This window comes from Liolophura sinensis, chromosome 7, assembly GCF_032854445.1.
Source record: "Liolophura sinensis isolate JHLJ2023 chromosome 7, CUHK_Ljap_v2, whole genome shotgun sequence".
NCBI lineage: Eukaryota > Metazoa > Mollusca > Polyplacophora > Chitonida > Chitonidae > Liolophura > Liolophura sinensis.
In genome coordinates, this window is record NC_088301.1 from 23,234,326 (window position 1) to 23,257,699 (window position 23,374).

Sequence of the window (23,374 nt, forward strand, 5' to 3'; positions counted from 1 at the left end):
GATCACGCTGGTTAGTCAGTAGACGAATATCTGCAGTACAGTGGTGACATGTATAACATTAAAACCTTGATATTAAAAATACATGTAGATTTCTAGACTTAGGCCTACTTGTATATTCTTAACTTGTTACTAGTCTTGCCCATTTTGCCTCTCAAGCTCATTAGATCACTGCAACAATCGATTTAACCAAATCATTAAATATTTTAGAATTTGTATTATTTACAGAAGAGAAAAATCGTATTTGTAAATGCTCTATTATCAAGTTCCCTTCGGAAGGAATGTTTGGCCCTGAAAAGGGCCTTTGGATTGTGTCACTTGGAAACAGCGACTCACTGAGATTTCTTGGACTTCTTGGGCAGAAGAACAGACTGGATGTTTGGCAGAACTCCTCCTTTGGCAATGGCCACTCCGGACAGCAGCCTGTTCAGCTCCTCGTCGTTGCGAACGGCCAGCAGCAGGTGACGAGGGATGATGGTCCTTCTTTTGTTGTCTCGGGCAGCGTTTCCAGCCAGCTCCAACACCTCAGCGGTCAAGTATTCCATCACAGCGGCCAGGTAAACGGGAGCTCCGGCACCGACACGGTTAGAGTAGTTCCCCTTTCTCAGAAATCTGTGGATACGGCCTACAGGAAACTGTAGACCAGCCCTGGATGAGCGGGTTTGGCTCTTGCCACTCTTCGCCTTTCCTCCTTTACCACGTCCAGACATCCTCAGCTGTATATATATATATATTGTCCCTTGTTCAATGTGAGTACGAATGATGCAAGAAGTCTGTACATGGCCTTATATACCCTCTGTGGGGATTCTGCTATTTTTAGATACATTTTTTCGGCAATCATTTCAACCAACCAGCAGACGGTAAAATTGTCACACCAGCCAATTAGAGGTAGATAAAATGTTTTCTATTAGGTTCGCGCTTTCGATTTTTCCTTCCTGCTGTCCCATTCTTAAAAATCGTTGCCGTGGATAGCTCTACCTATAGGAGATTATTTATCTTCGATGTATGTAGACCTAATTTATAGATGGCAGTTACAACTGAGAATGCATGGGGAATATTTCAAATAATATAGGCCTACTTATAATATATAAGGATTATATCAGAAGAAAGGTCATCAACGCCTACCTGATAAAGTTGTTTGTTTTACTAAAAAAAAGGACTCTGACGAGTTAAGGTACAATATTTAGCTTATACCCTGTGACGTCCTGAGAGCAAAAACTCCCAGGTGATATATATATATATATATATATATATATATAAATATCTTATTTTCTACTTTCTATATATGGGTGCACTTTTTCATTTCAAGTATGCAGGCCTATATATGTAGGTTACATGTTAAGTACTGAGTGAAGGCCACTTATGCTTAATTATATGTGGAACTATTTTCAAACCAAAATAATTTTCGTCATGCCACTTGCAACGGCTCACAATATGAGAAGCCATGGGATCAATCTTTTTGAATGTCTACAAATGCTCTCACTTGTAGAGAGTGTATAACTCAATTAAAAAAATAAAACAATCTTGGACTTATTTTCTTGGACAATTTTTCGAGGGTCGTACTTCCAGGGCTGATGTAAAACTTCATATTTACAATCATATATAGCTTACTTTTCTTTAAATATTAATCAAGTTCACTTTTCAAGTCCGTTGCTATCGGAAAGATATAGACATACAATGAAACTAAAAACACTCAAAACATTTTAACTGACTTTCAATATGAGCCCTTTTTGATCGAGTTGTCACCCGCAGTTGAGGCTATCAGCTTTTATATTGCGGGGGGTGGGGGGGAAATTGATTTGCACTGGCGCTTTTCCGGCCCAAAGGGCCGATGCACGTCATTGAAAGTGCTTTTAACCTGGATAATATATAAAGCAAGAGTATATTATTTAGAACAAAAAGAAGAAATTTCAATACTAGTGCTATGGACATTGTAGCTTGTAATATTTGTAGCATTATAGCCGACAAATTTTGGGCTTGGTGACTCAAAAAAAAAAAAAACAAGTGTTTGTAAAGGGTCATTATTCACTATGATGACCATTACTTAATGTTGTTATACAATCCATATTTACAGTACAAGAGGGGCAGGTACATGGGTTAAAGAGATTTTTGGGAAAGGTGGGCGTTAGAACACTCAAGATGTTATAACATATACGGAACACAAAGTATAGTATAGGAAGAGCTGAACAGTAGACATAGATAATACCTATAGACAAAAACAGTAGAAGCGTCAGCTCGTATCAGTTCTGTATGGGTAAAAAAACGACAACAACCACTATAAAAGCGACAGATAGGCCGATCCAACCATGTTAACACTAAAAAATATACCTTCATATAATTAATAATACTCAGGCAAATTATATTTATACAATCATATGAGTGTTATATTCTGTATACTACGGATTATTAAAAACGACGACATCTGCTAAGAAAATTGGCCAGGGCCTGGAAAGTCTTATTTCGGTTCGTTTTTGGGTTTAAAACAGATGCTAAGGTAAAATGCCGAAGGCCAATGGAGCGTAAGTCCTGGTAAAGAACACGGCGAGCGTTAGAGTGCCGGGTACATGAAAATAAGAGATGAGCGATATCATCGTTAACTAGGCATCTATCACAAAACCTAGATGGGTGCAGATTCATTCTAAATAAATAGGTATTTGTAGGCACATGTCCAGAAATAAGGCGAAAAACTAGCGTTTCATCTCGTCGGGAATGTAATGATAATGGTGAATTTAACAAAACAGAACGATTATACTGGTGAAAAAACCTCCCCTTATTAGCTTCATCCCACTGCCGCTGCCAAATATCCACAAACTTAGGTGCGACATGACTCATGATTTCATTAATGTTTAAGGGCAAGTGAAAGGATATATCAAAAAAGGATAAAGCTCTCTTCGCCAGGGAGTCTGCCATTTCGTTCCCAACAATGCCGACATGAGCTGGCACCCAGTCAAAACTCACAGAGACGCCCTGGTAACGAAGAGTGGTGCATAAATGTAGTATTTCAAACACAAGTGATGAAGAATTATACCAGACATAATTTGACATGGCCTGCACGGAAGATAAAGAATCGGTAAGTGTAACAGCCCTGGAAGGTTATAGGTCGAGGAGAAACTGAAGAGCACAGATGATAGCTGTAAGTTCTGCTGTAAATACTCAGACAAAATTGGATAATCTAAAGGATTTGGAATATTTTAACTCTGGAACACAAAAAGCTGCACCAACTCTGTTGCTGTCTGGACACTTGGAGGCATCAGTGTATACCTGCAAGTACTGGGATAAGTTTGTATGTATATATTCCGTAGCACATAGTAAGGAAACATTCGGATTATCAGATTTTTTTATATCATCATTCAGAGTAGTCGAAATATAGGGAGGTTCTAGATTCCATGTGGGGAAATCAGGAACACGGGATGACTGCAAAGCAACATTATCACAATCTAAAGACGAAGATATGTTCTTTGATCTCAAACTAAATGGTAACCCAGCATAACTATTTACGTCGTGCAAGTTGTCATAAAAGGAAGGTTCGAGCAAACGAGACGAAGCATTATTAACCGAACATTTGAGCCTGAAAAAGAACTTGAGGGTGCGCAGACGCCGACGGATAGACAATGGCCACTCGTTACAGAATACCTGTAGAACGTTAAGTGGTGTGGTCCGCATGCCTCCTGTACATATCCGCAGCGCTGCGCACTGAACAGAATCTAATTTTTCTTTAAGCGTAATGCAAGCAGAATCATATGCTTCACAACAATAATCAAGTTTGGTACGGATGAGAGAGCGATATAGCAGTAGTAATGATTTTTTCTCAGCCCCCCAAGATTTGCCCGATACACACCTCATTAAATTTAGAACTTTATCACATCTTGCTATCAAATAGTCAATATGTCTACCCCAAGTAAGCCTATTATCGAATATAACCCCGAGATACTTAAAAGAAGAGGAGATTTTGATCGTCGAGTTATTAAGGGTTAGACAAACATTACCAGTATGGCGCCGTGTAAACACAACAGCTTCTGTTTTAACAGAAGAAAACTTAAACCCCCAGTCCCGGCTCCATTTCCTTATATCATCTAGACCTTGCTGAATATGCTTGACACAAGAGGCAAGGGACCTAGAGCAAAACCACATGGATTTATCATCAGCGAAAAGCGTACGCTTTGATAAGCCCGGCAGCGCTTTATATACCCGCGACTCGGACCTGGACGAAAGCACGGCGTGTACAATTATCTGAGCGGTGATTGGTTGAAAAGCGCGGGCCGGCTTGGCTCTGCCAGTCGGGCGCAGCATGCAAAGCCATACCTCGACACGTTAAGGAATACCTCGATCCAAAGCAGTCTGTCCCGTCCGCCCCAATCCCCCTGTCACCCCCTCCCACTTCTCATTCCACAGTGATGCAAACACACACACACACACACACACAAAGAGAATGCAGTGTACATGAAAATCCATTATTGCACCAAGCACCATAACGGGATTAATTATGAAAGTAATTACCCGATTGTAATTAACCTTCAACACCCACAAGCTTAGATTACAGAGAAGATGTAGGCTTATATATGCTAAGTTTCATGGAAATCGATTCCACACTTCAGGTAGAGGTGCATGGACAAAATCTGAATACAGGCAAAAGCACTAAATGTTGGGCAAAGTCCTGAATAGGGGTAACTGTGACAAGAGGCGGGCAAACAAGCGTATACATACACTTTTAATGTGATCAAATTGCATGAGTAGGCCTACCTGAGACGCACACACATCTTGTGTACAAAACGTGCGTACGACACGGCGTACATTGACTTTTTTGAGAGCATACCGCACATATCGGAGACGGGCGATCTTATATACACGCTGCCCCAGCAGCAATGCACTTTCCAATTTAGGTTCACTGATTGGCGCGCGCCATGTATTTCGGTCTGGACCGATGAGAAAGATTCCCTTTAGAGTTATTCCCCCTGAACGGCCCCTCGAAAACCAACTCTGCTACATGGCCTGCATGTCAGCCTGCTTCTCCTGCATGCCTGCGCGGACCTGTGCTGTCTACAGCTACAGCTAAGTATATGACACTATACATTTTACAACAGCATCATTTTACGTACATCTATATGGTGCCATCGAATGGGAAGCTCTGTTTTGGCACTCGTGCACAAGCCCCTAACCTTAAACCTATTACATTATGCACTGCCCTGTCACATTGCTCCACGCGTACCAGTACCTGCTGTATGCCTCGAATAGCTAGAATGTCTTCAGACATTTATTCTATTTGGTTTGCTACATATGTACATACTGAACGTATGTTCGATGGGGAAAGCACCTCAGTCCATACGCCGGCGTCCATTGCTGCCACTGCATGCATGCATGCATGTCGATCTCCTTGCAACTACAATACTGCATGCATGGATGTATAGAAGGCACGCACGGACCTCCGTGCAAGCTTGCACAAAAGGTGTACTTGCTATTCAAGAAACTTGATATAACACGCACGCCAGTGCAGGGATGTGTAATCATTTTGTCCAGTGGCCAAAATTCCGGTTTAAGGTAGAATATATACGTATGTATATCTACATGTAGGCTAAATATAGATCCGCGAGTACACTGAAATGCCACCCCCAAAAAAATAAAATAAAATAAAGATGAAATGAAATAAATACGGGCGTACATCACATAATGTAAAAACGCTGCGCACATGCCTGAAGAAGCATTGGCTTTGGGCGGGCAAGTGTTGCATCCATTTGGAGTGCACTTTGATGAAGGGCTCTTGTGGGCAAATTTGGTGTGAAAATGTTGACCCCAGCTCGGACTTTGTTTATAAAGCTGTTGAGGTGGGGCGTGTGTGAAGGGCACGTCGAAATTTTGGCCGATTACCCACAATGCAGCGGGGCGACCGTTCACGTGTAATGCGCAAGCCTATATGCATTAACTGTATACACCGTGACGTGGTGCTGGAAACGATGGCGTAATATTAGAGTCATATATAGGCTATGTTGCATGGTGTGTTTACTCGAGGCACATGTACGCACGCTAGCCATGCAGAGCATTTGGATCAGGGATTATACACGAGTTTGTCGCATGTGATACTTTACGTGCACTTCGACACATTATTCTGTAAGACGGATCGAAAGGCAGAAACCACGTGATCTCCTTAGTATAACAAGCGGCGTGGGTGCAGAAGACGGTCCTGCCAACGTTATTGCACAGGAAAATGTCTGTGTTCGAATCGCTGTCAGCGATCTTGTATCCGTTTGATTCGTATAATTTTCAGCTTTCCAGATAGTCTGAGTATTTCTGCAGAGCTTTCGTGAAGTTATTTTGTACAACTATAGGCCTTACTGGTCGCTAGCGAAGTCCATGGCAAAAGGTGACCTTTTCCCCAATGCTTTAACAATGGGCGGCCATTTAGTTTTTGTTTTCGACACAAAAGGGTGCATGGTGACTTGTCCTCCAGCTGCGGACCCGTCTTTTTTTATTTCTTTATTATTATTACATTTTTTGTGTGAGTCCATGTATGCATGCCTCCATTCAGTGACTTATTTATATATACGTGGACATACAAGTTGGAAACTACACGGGCTCTGCCCGGTTTCGTCCCACCATAGTGCTGGCTGCCGTGGTATAAGTGGAATATTCTTGAGCACGGCGTAAAACAGCAATTAACAAGTAAGTAAGCAAGTAAATAAATAAAATAAATCAATAAATAAATAAATATAGGAGCTTTATGGATGGGTTCTCGGTCCACTCACTTCCGCTTAATTTAGCACAATTTAACATTTTAAGTAGTGCTCAAATTGCTCTTTGTGGATGTTTGTCACTTTACTGCGCTACACACTATATACACAATATATACAGCTGCATGCATACATGCATGGGGAGAGCAGGCGAAGAGCAGTGAGTGAGCGACCTGTATGTGGTTGGGATGCCTTAACGCCACATCGGCAGAATTTCAGCCATGCACGTCATGGCGAGTATATATATAATATATATATATATGTATAGAGAGAGAGAGAGAGAGGGAGAGGTTGTCCTCTTACATGAATGTAAGATTTTATATATAGGACATGTAAATTAAGAAGTAATCTGTTTATTTTAACAGAAAGCCCGTTATCTGAGTGATGTAATAAAATGTATTTTGTTATAACGTAATGCTGTCATATTCAACATATATTAACCCCAAAGTTAGTGTAATAGAATCAATATGTTGCATTGAGAGAGAGAGTGTGTGTGTACACATGTGTGTTATATTAAACAGAAGAATCTCTTTGCAGAATGTATTCTAGAATCACGTAGACAAAGAGATTTCGGTAAATTTAACGCATTAATTTTTTCAAAGAATGTCGGAAGAACGTGCCAATTGCTCACACGAAGACATACAGGAATGTGCACGTGGGAACGTACGTTGAGATCCTGCATACATATACACATGCACACGTTTATGCACACATATGTACGTATAGACATGTACGTAAAAGTGAGTGCATGGGATTGCTTTACAAGTGCTTAGATGGAAAAGGTTCTTTCGGGAAGAATTGGTTGGCCCTGAAAAGGGCCGTTGGATGGATAGTGTCCTGACAGACAGTCGGTGTTCTGGGCGCTTATTTGCCGGCCTTCTGGGTCTTCTTGGGCAGGAGGACAGCCTGGATGTTGGGCAAGACACCTCCTTGGGCGATGGTGACGCCGGACAGGAGCCTGTTCAATTCCTCATCGTTTCGGACGGCCAGCTGGAGATGTCGAGGAATAATTCTGGATTTCTTGTTGTCACGGGCGGCGTTTCCTGCCAACTCGAGAACTTCGGCAGCCAGGTATTCGAGCACGGCAGCCAGATAGACAGGAGCTCCGGCTCCCACTCGCTCGGCGTAGTTGCCCTTTCTCAACAGACGGTGGATACGTCCGACGGGGAACTGGAGTCCAGCGCGGGATGAGCGAGTCTTGCTCTTTCCCTTGACTTTACCGCCTTTACCACGTCCAGACATGATGCTTGCTGTGCTAGTCGAGTGTACGGAGACAGATCTCAATAATAACTGGCTTGCGCGTTTAGTCAGCGCTTTTATACTGCCGAGGAGGATTCTGCTATTTTTAGGCAGGTTTTGGCGGGCGACCAATCCCTGAGCCGTGTTAGTCGATGACCGTGGCTCTCTGAAAGGTCCGCGCTTTTAGGCGCAAAACTGTTCAGGAACAAAGCCTTGTGGATACAGGCTGTCGGGGTTGGGGGTTGGGGGTATTTTTTAGGGGGGGGCGGGAGGGGGGAGGAAGAAGAGACAGCTATGGACATGGCTGCTTTATCGAGCTGAATGGCCAGGGTTGTGTAATATATATGACAAATTTCATTTTTTCTTTATATGCAAGTATGTATGTATGTATGAAGGTGCTGCTTAGATCAATCGCCCAAGTATATATACCCCTCTGTCTGTATATGTACTTATGTATGCATGTACGTGTGTATGTATGAAGGTGCTGCTCAGCTCAATCGCGCAAGTATATATGTCCCTCTCAGTGTATATGTACAGGCCTATATGTCATCGGTGTCCATTGACTCTTTACAGGCCACATGCATGAAGTCACGTAACAAACGACTGAAGTATATATATATATATATATATTTGTGCAGCATATGCGATGTGCAGGTGTATAAGCCCTACACTTGTACGGATTACCGTGTGTGTATACAGTCTAGCCATAGTTTTCTTGTTAAGGGAAATGCATGGGTAACCTGCCTGGTAGGCACATGATGAACCATGTAGTAAATATATATCTGCATACATGCAAATGCGTCGTTTTAGCTCGTGTCGGTCGAGTTTGTGAAGCCATCCATTTAGGACGACAGGCTAACCATACATAGTGCCGTTACACCTATAGTGTAGACATGTCGCATGCAGAATGAATAAAACTATGATATTCACGTCAAATGTCTATGGTCATCGCCGTGGAGGGAGGTGGGTGGTTGTTTATTTATTTATTGATTGTGTGTTAATTTCGCTCTCTATACAATCTATGCGTTTAGGTGTCGGGGCTTGGGGAATTGATGCTTACATACACGGGTGCACATCTGACAGGGTTGGCTCGAGCGGAACTAAATGGCTTGCTGACAAGAGAATTATTGCGGTATCAGACGGTACAGTATAACGTACACCTGGAACGGTCATAAACCAGTGCTCAGAAAGAGAAAGTACTCTTCCGGGAAGGGTTGGTTGGCCCTGAAAAGGGCCGTTGGGAGTTTTCAAGCGACGAGGAGTTTACTTGCTGCTGGTGTACTTGGTGACAGCCTTGGTACCTTCGCTGACGGCGTGCTTGGCCAGCTCACCGGGCAGGAGAAGACGGACAGCGGTCTGGATTTCCCGACTCGTAATGGTGGAGCGTTTGTTGTAGTGAGCCAGGCGAGAGGCCTCGGCGGCAATACGCTCGAAGATGTCGTTGACAAAGCTGTTCATGATAGACATGGCCTTGGACGAGATGCCGGTGTCAGGGTGGACCTGCTTCATGACTTTGTAGATGTAGATGCCGTAACTTTCCTTCCTCCTCCTACGCTTCTTCTTGTCCCCGGACTTGGGGGCAGACTTCTTGATAGCCTTCTTTGCTCCTTTGGAGCCGGTTGGTGTTTTGGGTGCCATGGCGGTACGGCTGCTGCTCAGTCAGAGATAGCGCTGTAGAGTGACGTGCCGCCGAGGCGATCGGCCTTTTATAAGACAAGCCCGGCTTGTAAAGTTGGAGGGAAAAGCGGAGCGCGGACCTGACAGAGAGCACTAAAAGTGATGTATCATTGGCGGGCGTGTTTTCGTATATCCTCTCGCCTACGAGACAGGAGATTGAGTGCTTACCAAGATTACCACGTCCGTGGGCATTCTGCACGCGTGTGTTTCTAGTATGTCGACAAGAGAAGATTTCATGTTCCACTTTCTGCCCGTTTCCCACATACCAACAAGATATACGACGCAGATCCAGTGATTGTATGGGTTAGCTACATGGTCAGGTTATATGCCTTGAAGTATGGATTGACCGCAAATTGTTGGACTCAATCAGATCATATCTTACAAACAAAGCATTGTCAGGGCGTCATTCGACCAATCAAATGCCACAATACAAAGCCCAAATTCACAGCGAAGTAGAAAATGGTGAAACAACAACCACGTGTGTATTATTTACACATACGTACAGCTATAGATTAGGTACCTGTGTGCAGTACCGGTATGGTACCGAGCATTTATAGTTTATTAATAACATATTTTTATTAATGCATGTACCTTATAGCATGAAAAAAATCATTTAATCACATTTGGTTCGCCTTTAAACGTGTGAATTTTAAACCTTGAAATTCCGACTGGGGATCAGGATTCATATAGTTTCGAGCACCCGGGATCCTGGCAGTGACCAGTACGTCATAAGTAACAGAGAGGTAAATGGACCTAAATGCTGATTTTTCTGGTGCAGCAATTACTTTAGTTCCCCATTTTGCCACTAGGGGGCGCTATCTGGTAACTCCTGTCCGTCCCCCAATTTTATCAGTGGGTGCAGTATTACAAGACAGTGTAATTGCAAGACACCGTGGGGTCGCTGCGTTAAATTATGATTTAATTATAATTATATAATTACAATTTAACTCAGTTATAATTCATGTACAACGCACAGAGCATATTCCTGCAATCTCTGCCCTTCACAACTATACTTTAACTTCAGTTTCAATTTTGGCTTTCAATACTTGTTTGCAACGTAAAACACGAATCAAATGAATAATATAATCAACACATGTTTACGTACATGTATGTTGGCACGGTAACTTACAAATCTTGTAGGTAAGGTGCATTAGTCAGGGCTTTAGGTCACCGGGTGTTGTTCTGAGTGGCTGTGTAAACAAACATGTTTCATTGACAACTGGGTTCCACGGCAGTGTATATGTGTAACTGGAGCAGCTTTCCAGTGCTTATACTAGCAGTAGTTAGCAGGAATTGCCCGTTAGCTCAGTTGGTAGAGCGCTGGACATCAGCTGCAGAAACCCGAGTTCGAATGTGACCGACGTAGTGAAATCTTTCAACCATTCCACTGGTACCTTGACCCAACAGGTTCCAAGAAGCGTGGAGCTCTGGGCCAGTGATCGTGGGTGTGTTTTGGGAGAGTGGGGAGGAGTGTAACAGGAGCAGCTTTCCATTTCACTCACAAATATTAAAATTTACCCTCAAGTTCCTCTATGTCAAGCTTTCTCTGATATTCATATTGTTTTCTGTTTCAGTGTGCATGAAGTAGGACCATACAATGTGCACTCTCATCAAATGCGCTGTGAAGTTCACGCTGTCAACTCTAAAGTCACATCGATGCACATTGTCAAAAATTCAGGCTTGTTTGTACTCTCTATTTTTTTTTTGTGTGTATAATTTAAACGTAGTAGTTGAACTATGTCTAGTAATGTTAAGCATTTAGATACTGTGTATTCCATCGCTGTTTTCTTTCCTGCCTATAACCTAGAGTTCCTCTTCAGCCGTAAGTGGGAAGGTCTGTCAGCAACCTGCGGATTGTCATGGATTTCCCCCGGGCTCGGCCCAGTTTCCACCCACCATAATGCTGACCGCTGTCGTATAAGTGAAATATTCTTGGGTACAGCATAAAACACCAATCAAATAAAATAAAGAAATAAATATAACCTAGAGTGTTACTTTACATACTACTAACGCCAATAATCAGTTTATTACACACATATTTTCTTTTCTACCATTTCATCATTTGTTTTGTATGCACGTGTAATTCAGCTGCCAATATCATTTTAATGTCTAAACAGTGTTTCAAATTCTTGGGTGACAAAATAATAACTCTTGTTACAGGTTATCCCCTTCATATGGAGCCCACCAATTCTCTAAGCTGATGTGTCTAACTACTCAGTGCTCACAAGAGGTGGAGCTGTGAAAGCTTGTTCTTGGAGAGTTCAACATTGACTGATACAGGGGGTAGTCACTTAATTGGTTTTCACCTATTCATATTGTTTGTGCTTCATTTTTACATATTACTTAGTTTGTAAGGTTGTTTGTCTTGTAAGTACATCTGTAATCAATACTCATCTTAACAATTTAGGTTTAAAAATTTTTGGCTATCAGTATTTGTCATACAAGTGTGCCATTTAATGTATTTGCTTTCAGTATACATATTAATAACTGGGTCATACCTAGTATCTTCACATTTCTTTGGGGTATTATAATCCATTTAAATGTTTTTTGCTAATGTAATTTTCTGTTCATACACTCCCCTCAAAATTTTCTTATCTGCATCAGTGGGGAACTCGTTCACGCATGAATCAAAACATTCCCAAACGTGAACTCCTTTATTTTTTGTTCTTTCCTTTATTAAAACACAGTTGTCAGGGACAGAAGAAAACAGTGCATTTTAGTGTCATTGAGAGCTTGTGTGTAGCTCATCCTCAAGTCTCCCATAAAAATGTATGTTGCTCAGGCCTAAGCATTTCACAATGGCCTTTGTGGCAGAGGGTTTAGCTCTGTCTGTTTTCCTCCCTTCCAGGCAGCGGTGTGTTCTCTCTTCAAAATTTTGAGAGGAAAGTTTGTTTTTGGGAACTCATTTACTGATGGCCAGGTTAAAAGCCTCTGCCTTGTTAGTACTTAGCAAGTGGCTTGTTTTACTCAGAGCAGATTGTCCAAGGATAAAAGCCACACGTTGCCTGATTGTATAGTCAGTCTAAGGGCTAGCAACAAGTTCAAAATTGTCACTCACTAAACACTATTTTTAATGCAGTTATCTCCTTTGGTTCCTCCCCACACATATTAATAATATGATAATAATAATATATTTGTTGAAGGTAGCTCGGTCAATTTCCACTGAAACTGTTCTTCTCAAAGACCTTCAAAGAGAAAACAGTATGTAGGAAACATATGAAAAGATTAAAATACATAAAAAAAATACATCAGTATTTATAAAATAAAAGAAAGCATTGTGTATTTTGAAAAGTGACATACATTCATACATACACACTCAACAACACAACCAATAGTGCTGTCACTGCAACTGTCCCAGCCAGCGGGGGAAGTAGGGTAGTGGAAGACGCCCCATTATCGACCCTTTTCTGCCCTCCTGCTGTCTGGAACCCTGACACGCATATACAGAGAACAAGCCAAATGAGTGGAAGATTGCCCCTTTAGAAATAATTAGAAATAATAAAATTGTTCTTTAGAAATAACGGTAGATCATTTATGTATAGTATAAAAAGTAAAGGCCGCAATATGGAGCCAGCCTTACAAGACACTTGCTTTAATATCCTTAGCATTATACATTTCTCCTCCACAAACAACCATTTGTTGTGTGTTAGATAGGTATCACTGGAAGGATGTAAGAGCAGTTGAGTGAATTTGTATGCTTTAAGTTTTTTAAGTAATATATTGTGATTAACAGTATCAAATACCTGCTTGAAGTCTACAGGTACAGTTCCAATAACTTCAGTGTTTTCTGTCGCTGTAAACCAGTGTTCAACCATTTTCAGTAATACAGTTCCACAAGAGCGTAAGAGGGGCAAAAACCACATTTATTTTTGCTCAATAATTTAAAATTTGAGGGATACTCATATAAACAGTTACGTAAATGTCGTTCAGTGATTTTTGAAAAACTGAGTAGGACAGATATTGGATGATAGTTTTCAACTTTGAAACCCTTTTGTGAAGAGGGATAACCATGTCTGGTCATAACACATTTGTTTATTAGCATGGTAAAAGATTTTGCAATAATAGGGGCAGATGATGAAAGAAATTTAGAATTGACATTGTCTAGATCACTAGCCTTATCTATATCAAGCCTTAAGAGGTATTGTAAAACAGAAACGTACAAGATATTTGGTATGGAGTAAAAAGTATCATGAAGAACTTTTCCCTCAACTTGTTCCCTGAGTCTTTCAAGACTTTGAACAAAATTGTCCTTGTTTATATTATTAATATCTATTAAAGAATGGGGACAGTTGAGAAGAAAGTACTGAAAATATGGAAAATTTTAGCTGGATCATCTATTAAATTGCCATCCTTCTCAGTCATAGCCAAATACTGCTTGCACAAACAGTGATCTCCCTGATAACACAGGACAATGGCATCTGTTACGAAAGTCAGGTTTCTACATATGAAGTCCTGTATGTCACTTGGAGTCTGTCAGTAGGCCTCTGTGCACTCACTGTTTCACCTAGATGCAAAGTCGTCCGCAAAGCCAGTTTCCTGTCTTTCTTTCACTCCGCTGTCCTTGTGGGGAACACATTGTCACAGAATGCCATCACTTTCACCCTGCTGCAATGGCTTTTCCCCAAGTGGTGTGTCCAGATGGTGCATTGACTCAATGGTCCATGGCTACTGCGTATAATGAACTGTCCGCATCGGTTGTTATGTGTTTCACCTTATCTGTACTATTGATGCCTCATTGTGCTTGACTAGACTGTCTTAAACTACATTGCAATGAGTGCAACAAAGGGCATGCAAGTTCAGCGTGTTCAGTAACTGACCCATTTTCATTGCTAGTGTGGGTTCATTCCAACTAGCAGACATTTTCATTGTCTTTGCCTGCTTGGGGTCGCTCTGAGTTCAAGTCCAGCTCATGCTGGCTTCCTCTCTGGCCGTAAGTGGGAAGGTCTGTCTGTCTTCCCCAAGGTTCTGCCCAGTTTCCACTCACCATAATGCTGGCTGTCATCGTATAAGTGATGTATTCTTGAGTACTGCGTAAAACACCAATCAGATAAATTAAATAAATAAATTTTTGCCTGATAGTATCTCCATGGTACAACTTTCTACTTTTAGAAGAGAAGCCGCACTCAGCACAGGCAAACCTCTCTGTGACGCACACACCCCAAGACACCTCGCTGTTCAAATCTCAGTTCAGCCCTTCAGGACAGTATGATGTTGTGGTCCAGTGGTAGGCAAATGCGGTATTCTACAGCTCGGCGGTCTTTCCCAGGTGCAGCAGTGTAGATGTTTTGCTCAGCTTTTGATCTCTGGCGTTCAGCCTACTGGTAAGAGTCCATGACAGTGGGAGCGAATGGGCCAGTACACCAACATCATAGGGTGGTAGATCGCAGTCCAACAAGTTCACACATTCAATTTTTGTCCAATCCATGCAATCTCACACAGCTGCTGTTGCTCATATGTACATATGTTTTTGGCACATTCCTACCAGCCTGAGTGTTGCTTTATTGCCTCTGATTGAATAGTTTTTTTCTTTTCCTAAACCTTGACACCTGTCTCTTTCTCTGTCCTTTGGCCATGGCAAACACTGTGTTTCTCAAAAAGTACAAAATCCCATATCTAATGTGAGCTTCACTGAATAATTTTATTCTGCCAGGCATATCCAGTTTCAGAGTTTATATGCACCCAAAGCACTTACCTGTTATGTATCCCCGACATCCATTGACACTTTCAGAACCTATCACTTATGCACCACTTGACAGTTAAACATTAACATTTAAAACCTCAAGTTTTCCTTTTTGACAGTTTTATTTGATTGGTGCTTCCTTGTGCTAAAGCAGCATAAGTTTCAGTCAAGTCAGTCAGTTCAACCACAAAATTAAGGTTCAGCCTTACAACAAATCACAGGAATCTGGGAAGATGTCAATGTGACACGTCAGTAGTCACTGTTGTCTCCAGCACCCGTCACACTATACAAACTAGCCTCTATTATGATTAGTCAGTGTCTCTTAATGTCATTGGCTCTTTTCATATATTCCCACTGAAAAAATGAATTAAAAAAACCAATCTGAATGTAGTGCCTGTAACATGGAATTGACCAATCACAGGATTGCAATTGCCACAAACAGTACACGGATTGCCAAATGCAGTTGACCATGTGTATACAAATACCACAGTCCACAGTGGCATCTTTTACAACCACAATGATTTACAAATCTATAACATATGAAGTCACTGCTCTGCATTCTTTATGCATGTTATGAACGGTCATATTTAAGACAATGTAATATTTTATGCCTTTTTTGTTTATTTCATGGCAAGATCTTAATTAGGTGTTCAAGCCATTCCGGGTTGATTCCCTCTTGTGTTTGTTAAGATTATTTGTCTTTATTATTATTCTCACCAAAATTGTGCCGCGTTTCTGGTGAAAATGGTTATTCTGAAGTTTATGAAATTTTAACATGTTTACAGACATAAAGCTGCATTGGCAATATTTCAGGCATATTGTGGGGACTGTAGGACTTGAAGTTGTGCATCCTAACTTTTAGGTAGATTTTGTCACGTGACTTGGCGGCCATCTTGGATTTTGATGAAAACCTGAAAAAAATCTTCTTCTCCAGAACGGCTGATGTGACTGAGCAGAAATTTCAACTGAATGTGTACAAAGCCTAGGCTTGTTAAGTTTGAGAATGAGAACTTCCTTGGTTGAAAATTGTACAAGCTTGCTATTGGGTTAAATTGTCTTGTAACCCCAAAGTTTTTTGCTAATAATGTCTACACTTGTTCAGGTGATGTTCTGCAAATAGTCCTGTCATATGCAGTTTTTGACGCTGATTCCGAAAATGCAATTTTTGCAAAACCGGAAGTGACATTATCAAAACCAGAAGTGGGTATACCTCCTTAACCAGTGAAGCTAGAGATGCAATCATCCCAAGGCAGGCAGACAAATTTTACATTACCGGAAATGACGTCAACAACCCGAAAGTAGTACATGCCAAAAAATTTGCAGTTTTTTCATTCTCAAAATTGAAAAACTTCTAAGCGAAAGAGGCTCGACAGAAATGCGTGAAACTTAGATAGGTGACGGACCTGGAGATGTGCTTTTACGAGTAAAGATTTGGGTGTCCTCAAGTCATGTGATGTGGCGGCCATATACATTTGATATGAAAATGTTTGAGAGTCATTTTCTCCAGAACCCTGTCTGATTGTCTTGAAATTTAGCACACGTAACAAGCGTTCCCTGGAGACTGTTTGGAAGAAAGAATGCAATGTTTATGCAAATTAGGTTTTACATGATACAGAGGAAGTGATATCACGTTTTTGTGTGTGTGTGTTTTTTGGAATTTCAATATTCTAAATATGCTATCTGACATAATTTGATGTCCAGATCACGAATTTGTTCTTATTTTTTCCCTGTAAGATGTAGTTATGTTGCAAATTGTGATCAGAAATTTGCACTTTCCCCATATTTGTAGGTCTTGTGACAGAAAACTGATGCACCTGTAGAGTTCAAGATTGCTGATTGAAAGGGATTATATGTACTGTATGTATGCTGAAAATGTTTGAGTTGTCTTAAGACAGGATATACAGGGCTTCAAAATTTGATAAAAGGCCGATTTACGATTTTTTGGCACATTTACAAGACATGTTACATAATGCATATACAATCTGTTTAAGTCTAGAATGAATGTAGAAATATTGTAAGTATGCCATCCGACATAGTTTGATGTTCTTATCTCGAACCCGGTCTTATTTTTTTTCTTGATGTGTATACTTTTGACCTAAATTGTGATTAAGCTGTGAAAAATCGCAATTATCCCAGTATTTGCTGGACACTAGACAGAAAACTGCTATAGTTGTAAGCTGAAAATGACTGTATAATAGGGCTATGTATGTTCTGTAAGTATGCTGGAGATCCTTGAGCTGTGTGGAAAAGAAGAGGACATACGCGCCTTTAAACATTGCCCACAGGTCGATTGACTACATTTGACACATTTATATGTACATATTATGTAGTGTATGTACAGTGCATTGATGGTTACGAAGAATATGTGCTTTCTATCAATGCATAGACACCATTCAATTAATGTACTGTTTCTGCAATATTACGATTGACAGAAAGTGTTTATGTGTCATTTTCTTGACAAGGTTTAATGCGATTAAGCTGAAATTTAAAATGCAGATAGAGCATGTTCGAACAAATGAAGGGGGCAGAAATTAGTTGTTTATCTTGAAAACTGTGGAAATGCGCTGATCACTGAATTTGTCACAGAATCAATATTTTCTGAATTTAAATATTTTCTGTATTCTACTTTATGTAGTTTGATGACCTGACCACGTAGCTGCTCTGAAACCTATATCTGCTATGTATATAATAAACAGTCATATTTCTGACAGTACATAATAATTTTGGCCTTTCTTTTTGATTTAATTCCGACATCTTAGTACTATCTAATGTATGAATGACGTGTATGTGTCTGTGTCATTCTGCTGTATTTTGGTTTAGAGGACAGGATTTGAACATATCTCGCTGAACATTATACAGTTTTATGAACTTCTCAGTCAGGAGAGCTACAGGTGTTCACTGACTGCCTTGTTTGCCATTAATCACATTCGTCAAAATCAGCAACAGACATTAATTTTGATTTGTCATTCTGTCTGCTCACCCGTACTCTGTCCACCTATCTGTCACACAGGTCTCATTGTCTCATTCTCATAAAATTTTGTCTGCATGTGTTCATTTTGTGTAACCTCACATCAAGTTTGAAATCCAGCTTACTCCATGAACAATTGTTGCATATTTCGTGTGTTGTATTAATCTTAATTTGCCATAATTATGACCTTGAAGGGTGCTTTACTTTTCAACTTCATGCATATCATTGATTCTGTTAACTTTATTCTTAATGTTATATTCGTATCCTTGAAGGTCTGCCAGCAAGCTGAAGATGGTCGTGAGTTTTCCCCAAGCTTTGCCCGGTTTAATACAGGCTATCATCATGTAAGTCAAATATTTTTGAGTAATGTATAAAGCTCCAGTTATATAAATAAATAATGGTAATGTTATAAATAGTCTTTAACGTCATGCCAACTTGCTTTTTTAAAAAGGTCTTTCCCTCGCTCACAGCTTGGGGCACATTGGTAACAGTAAGCATTTGACAACATATGGGTTTTCTCCAGCTTCCTCCACCCATAAAAGTTACTGCCATCACATTAGTATGTCATTAAACAACAGTTAAGTTAGTAAAGAAATAAATACACAAGGTTAAAAAAGAAAGTTACATAATAAAAGCTACAGAATACACAAATAATAACAAAGCATGTTCATTTTTACATTCATTTTTCGTTTTTTTTTTGTTTTTTTTTTGTAGTAGCTGTCTGGTTGAATAACAAATATTCATGAATTTCATCATATTTGGCCACTGTCCTAACAGGTTTGTTTATTAATTCCATTCATATAATTTACCCCTAAAGGGTACATTTATCATTCATATACCTCACCCATCCAAGCTTACTCAACAAAGCTCTGTGAGTGTAGATAATGTAAATACTTCAGCGTTCCACATTTCATGCACACTAATTACTTTGATGAGCAATTGTATTGAAATCTTTATTTATTTAGGGGACAAGTTTCTCTTTTTTTTCCTATTCTCACATTGTATTCTTCTTTTGTTTTTCTTCGATCTACAATACTTACAATTGTAATTTACAAACAAATTTGAAGGTTTATTATACTTTCTTTGCTCCAGTCTGTGTCAGCTACCGGTGTATAAACCCTTTGTTTGCTTAGTTTCAAAAGATCCATTTTCAGTTATTTTCCTTGCATTTTTTCCACTTGTAGTAAAATAAAATTGCTAACTTCTGGTGACTTGCAATCAGCATCTCAAAGTTCATCAGATAGCATAGTTTTTATGTACTGTTTTTTAATAACTGGTTGCAAAAAACATAAAAAGGATTTCACAATTTCCAAATTTTAGTGACTTATATAGACTAGCATGCTATTAAAGGTTTTGCACTAAATTCAACATGGCCACCAAGTCACATTACCCAGTTTGCTCATGGACATATTGCATTTTTTTTTCCAAATAGCATCCAGCTGATGGGATGTTACATGTGCTAAGTAAAGGAGTATAAGGAGATATACCCACTTCTAGTTTCAAGGATGTCACTTCAGGTTATGTGTTTGTATATTTACAATCATCGTCCTAAACTGCTACACATACAATTATTTTGCAGAAAGTGCAAGTTGTTTGTTTGTTTTTTTTCTATGTCCTACTTTTGGTTTGCAAAGGTAAAATTTGTGTCTTTGCATTGGCATTATGCTGGGACATCATTTGTTAAGGAGATGTACCCACCTCCAGCTTTTAGGATGTCAATTTCAGTTTTATACAAATTGTCAGAACTAAATCAGACAGTGTAGAAACCATGGCACAAAGGCTACACAAAAGGCAAAACTGTCCAGTGTGGCAAAATAGTTACAACACACTAAAATAAAGAGTGTTAGTTTATCTACATGCTTACCACTTTTTAGCCTCACCGTAGCAATGGGTCCTGGTTGTGTGACTTTTAAGAATGAGAAAAACAGCAGTTTTTGAGTGTTATCTGCTGTTCCCTGGGCATCGCAGAAAAGAATGGAACGATATTTAAGTTCATCAGGCAAAACTTCAATCTAACTGTGTACAGGTTATTTTTGATGTCACATGACTGAGTTTTTTATTTTATTTGATTGGTGTTTTATGTCATGCTCAAGAATATTTCACTTATATGATGGCAGTCAGTGTTATGATGAGAGGAAACCGGACTGAGGGAAACCACAACCTTCTCTTACTTTAAGAGGAATACCACATTCCAGTTGTAAATGCCATAAATGTTACCAAAAAGTATACTTTTTGTGAACCAAAGCAGTCATGTTTTCTTAATTTCTCCTGATTATGGGTATTAATTCAATGAGAGGCATTACCTGCTGTCAGTAGACATGATGTGGACACTTTCAACACCAAGTGCACAGCATGTCTTCAAACTGGCATTCTGGTTTGCGTAAACAAGGATTTGCATTCAGTGTGTATGAAACATATATGGGTGTATCATTTTCCTTCTAGTGTTTGATTTTCCTGATGAAAAATGTTTTCTTCATGCAGCTCTGCCAAATATATATTTTCTCATTAACATCTGTGATATTTATTGGCAGATTGACAACTCCATTTTCTGATATGGTGGAACAGTTTGCACTGTCATCGTTGTCTTCATCTCATTGAACTTCAAGCAAAATGCAAGCCATCAATCCAGGACCTCCTACAGAAATGCATCCTACACCTTTCACAGACTTAAATGTACTGTGTGCAGTAATGCTCGAATGACTATACTCGGGAACGTCCAAATGTGGAGAAGAGTAAACATTAATAACATATTTGTAATAATCAGCTCATTACATATTATTCTCGCTGATAGTATGAGTACATCAATGCAGAAATTGCAAAGTTCTTGCCCACTTGTTAAAGTGAAGGTAGAAAGTGATAATATTTAAATTGTGTAATATATATTACATATAGGTGAATGACTTAAAATTTTACCCCAAAAGTTCATTTTTAGAGGCAAATAAATGTTGTCAGATATACTTTTGGTGTACTTTAACTGCCTTATCGGTGTAAATGTTCAAGTAATATGTCTTTGTCCATGTTCATTTGTAATATTTTTTGGTTAAATAAGTATTAATAAAGGGTTCGAAGTTTATTTGTGTTGTGATCAAATTAATTTATTTCTTCATGAGTGTGCATGCTCAGTTGACAACAGTGTCCTTTCATCCCTTTCACAATGGTGTCAGAGCAGATAAGGTAAACTGATAAGGCCTCCGTGGCGGAGATGGTTAGCGGCACAATGACCCAGGAGCCTCACACCAATGAGGTCGGTGTGAGTTCAAGTTTAGCTCATGCTGGCTTCCTGTCTGACCATATGAGGGAAGATCTTCCAGCAACTTGCAGAGGCCAGTTGGTTTCTCCAGGCTCAGGCTCTGCTCAGTTTCCTACCACCAAATAAATTATAAACTGCATATGTATATCATACCTGCACATATATATCATACCTCACAATATATATATTGTGAAGATTGTGCTCATTCAGGCACTTCTTCCCAGTGACTACTGAATCCTGTTTGGTGTTATGTGTGGTCTATACTTCAGCCAAATATATACTGAAACTTAGCATATTAAATGCATGTCATTTTATCTGTAGTTCAATGCCTTCACAATATTTCAATTTGGTCAATGGAAATGGGACCAATGGAAACAAGGCAAAGGAAGCTTTTTGAATAAAGGCCTACCACTCCCTGTGTTTTCGGTGTTTAATGTTACGCCATACATATACTTAGGCATAAGTAGTCATTAAAACTAACTATTTCAGTGTGGTTGTAACAAGCTGTAAAAAAAAAAAAAATAGGAAATAATTTAAAAGAATTGTAAGGCTGATGTATTCACTATTTCTCCATTATTTGGTGTTCAGAGGCCGGTCACCCCAGTGAAGAAACTGTTTAGCAGAAAATCTGCCACCTGAATCACAAACTTGTAACTTTTAAAATTTACATCATGTACATCCGATGTGTAACAACGCCATTCCAGTGTAATAAATAATTACTGTATCATTAATTAATAACTAATACTGTTAAAAGTTTCGAATTCAAAGTTTTAATCTGGCAAAAAGAGAACTATATCCCCATTATTTGTGCATACCATAAACCAGGCTTTTCTCTCTAAGTTTTATGCAACCTTTGACCGTGTGAAATCGAAACAAATAAAGAATATCAAGAAGAAATACGTCAAGTTTCATACAATTTTCTGCGCTCACTCTGTTGGCTTATATTCGTGTTTTCAATGAAGAAATGTTTTCATGTCAAAGTAAAGGCTGAAATCATTTACAAGAAACACTGTCCAGCAAAATAGGTCCATGGATTTTTAAAAAAAAATTTCCAACCATTTTATGGGTTTTAAACAGGTTCTAAAGTTGGATGTAGCGACCCCAGAGGGTATCCGTCACACAGTATAACGCCAACTATATGTTTATTTACAGTGTTTAATGGTCTTTTACCTGATATATTCTTCATGTTAATGTTCCTTCGTCTTTAACGGTTCTGTGAAGTGGTGAGGTTGGGAGTCCAAATTCACTTCAAACCAAGACATAACCAAATCGAAATTTATTTGTCAATATGCGCTATTTCTCTGACACTGTGCCTGATTATATATTAATATATTTGAATTGTGTTTTACGCCGCACTCAAGAATATTTCGCTTGTAGGGCGGCGGCAGGTGTTATGGTGGGAGGACACGGGGCATATCCCAGTCGAAACCCACGACCATCCGCAGGTTGCTGCAGACCTTCCAAAGGAATACATAGTATGTTATCTACAGCAAGAAAATGGATGAAAGTACGTGTGATACAGAATTTGTTTAATTTGAGCCCTGCTTATAATATGAGGTAGGGCTGATATTTATACACTGGTTTTCACTCAGATAGCAGTGCTCATATGTCTAGGTTAGGTAAATCTACCTTTTCCTGTTTCCAGAACTATATTCACATAAAATCAAGAAAATACACAACTTATTCTGCCTACGTATATAATGAATGGACTCGGTAACAAGTGGCTGAGGAGCCCGAAGTGCCAGTTCATCACTCAAATAGCAGGTGTCTCTGTCCAGGGTTAGGCTAGGGTTAGGTGAATGCTACCTTTTTTCCTATTGAAATGCGATGTTTTATTCAAA

At 39.7% G+C, this 23,374-nt stretch overlaps 3 protein-coding genes and 1 long non-coding RNA gene across 4 annotated transcripts; 1 reads left to right on the forward strand and 3 right to left on the reverse strand.

Moving 5' to 3' along the window:
• On the reverse strand, nucleotides 1-738 carry LOC135471764 (histone H2A-like). Its single transcript, XM_064751093.1, has 2 exons — nucleotides 334-738; nucleotides 1-30 (listed from the first exon to the last, which is right to left on the reverse strand). Exons 1-2 carry the CDS (start codon nucleotides 705-707, stop codon nucleotides 12-14), a joined length of 393 nt encoding a protein of 130 aa, XP_064607163.1. The 5' UTR covers nucleotides 708-738; the 3' UTR covers nucleotides 1-11.
• Nucleotides 739-7,471: 6,733 nt separating this feature from the next.
• On the reverse strand, nucleotides 7,472-8,121 carry LOC135469908 (histone H2A). Its single transcript, XM_064748548.1, has one exon. The coding sequence runs from the start codon at nucleotides 7,959-7,961 to the stop codon at nucleotides 7,584-7,586; it is 378 nt and encodes a 125-aa protein (XP_064604618.1). The 5' UTR covers nucleotides 7,962-8,121; the 3' UTR covers nucleotides 7,472-7,583.
• Nucleotides 8,122-9,200: 1,079 nt separating this feature from the next.
• LOC135469909 (histone H2B, gonadal) lies at nucleotides 9,201-9,596 on the reverse strand. Its single transcript, XM_064748549.1, has one exon. It carries the CDS (start codon nucleotides 9,594-9,596, stop codon nucleotides 9,222-9,224), a length of 375 nt encoding a protein of 124 aa, XP_064604619.1. The 3' UTR covers nucleotides 9,201-9,221.
• A 217-nt stretch (nucleotides 9,597-9,813) lies between these two features.
• On the forward strand, nucleotides 9,814-21,339 carry LOC135469910 (uncharacterized). Its single transcript, XR_010444365.1, has 5 exons — nucleotides 9,814-10,378; nucleotides 11,210-11,918; nucleotides 14,745-14,956; nucleotides 18,556-18,627; nucleotides 20,815-21,339. It is a non-coding gene; the product is annotated as an uncharacterized LOC135469910 (long non-coding RNA).
• The last annotated feature ends 2,035 nt before the right edge of the window (nucleotides 21,340-23,374 follow it).

Coding starts and splice junctions, on each gene's coding strand:
- LOC135471764 (XM_064751093.1), bottom strand. CDS start 707: ATGTCTGGACGTGGTAAAGGAGGAAAGGCGAAGAGTGGCAAGAGCCAA.
- LOC135469908 (XM_064748548.1), bottom strand. CDS start 7,961: ATGTCTGGACGTGGTAAAGGCGGTAAAGTCAAGGGAAAGAGCAAGACT.
- LOC135469909 (XM_064748549.1), bottom strand. CDS start 9,596: ATGGCACCCAAAACACCAACCGGCTCCAAAGGAGCAAAGAAGGCTATC.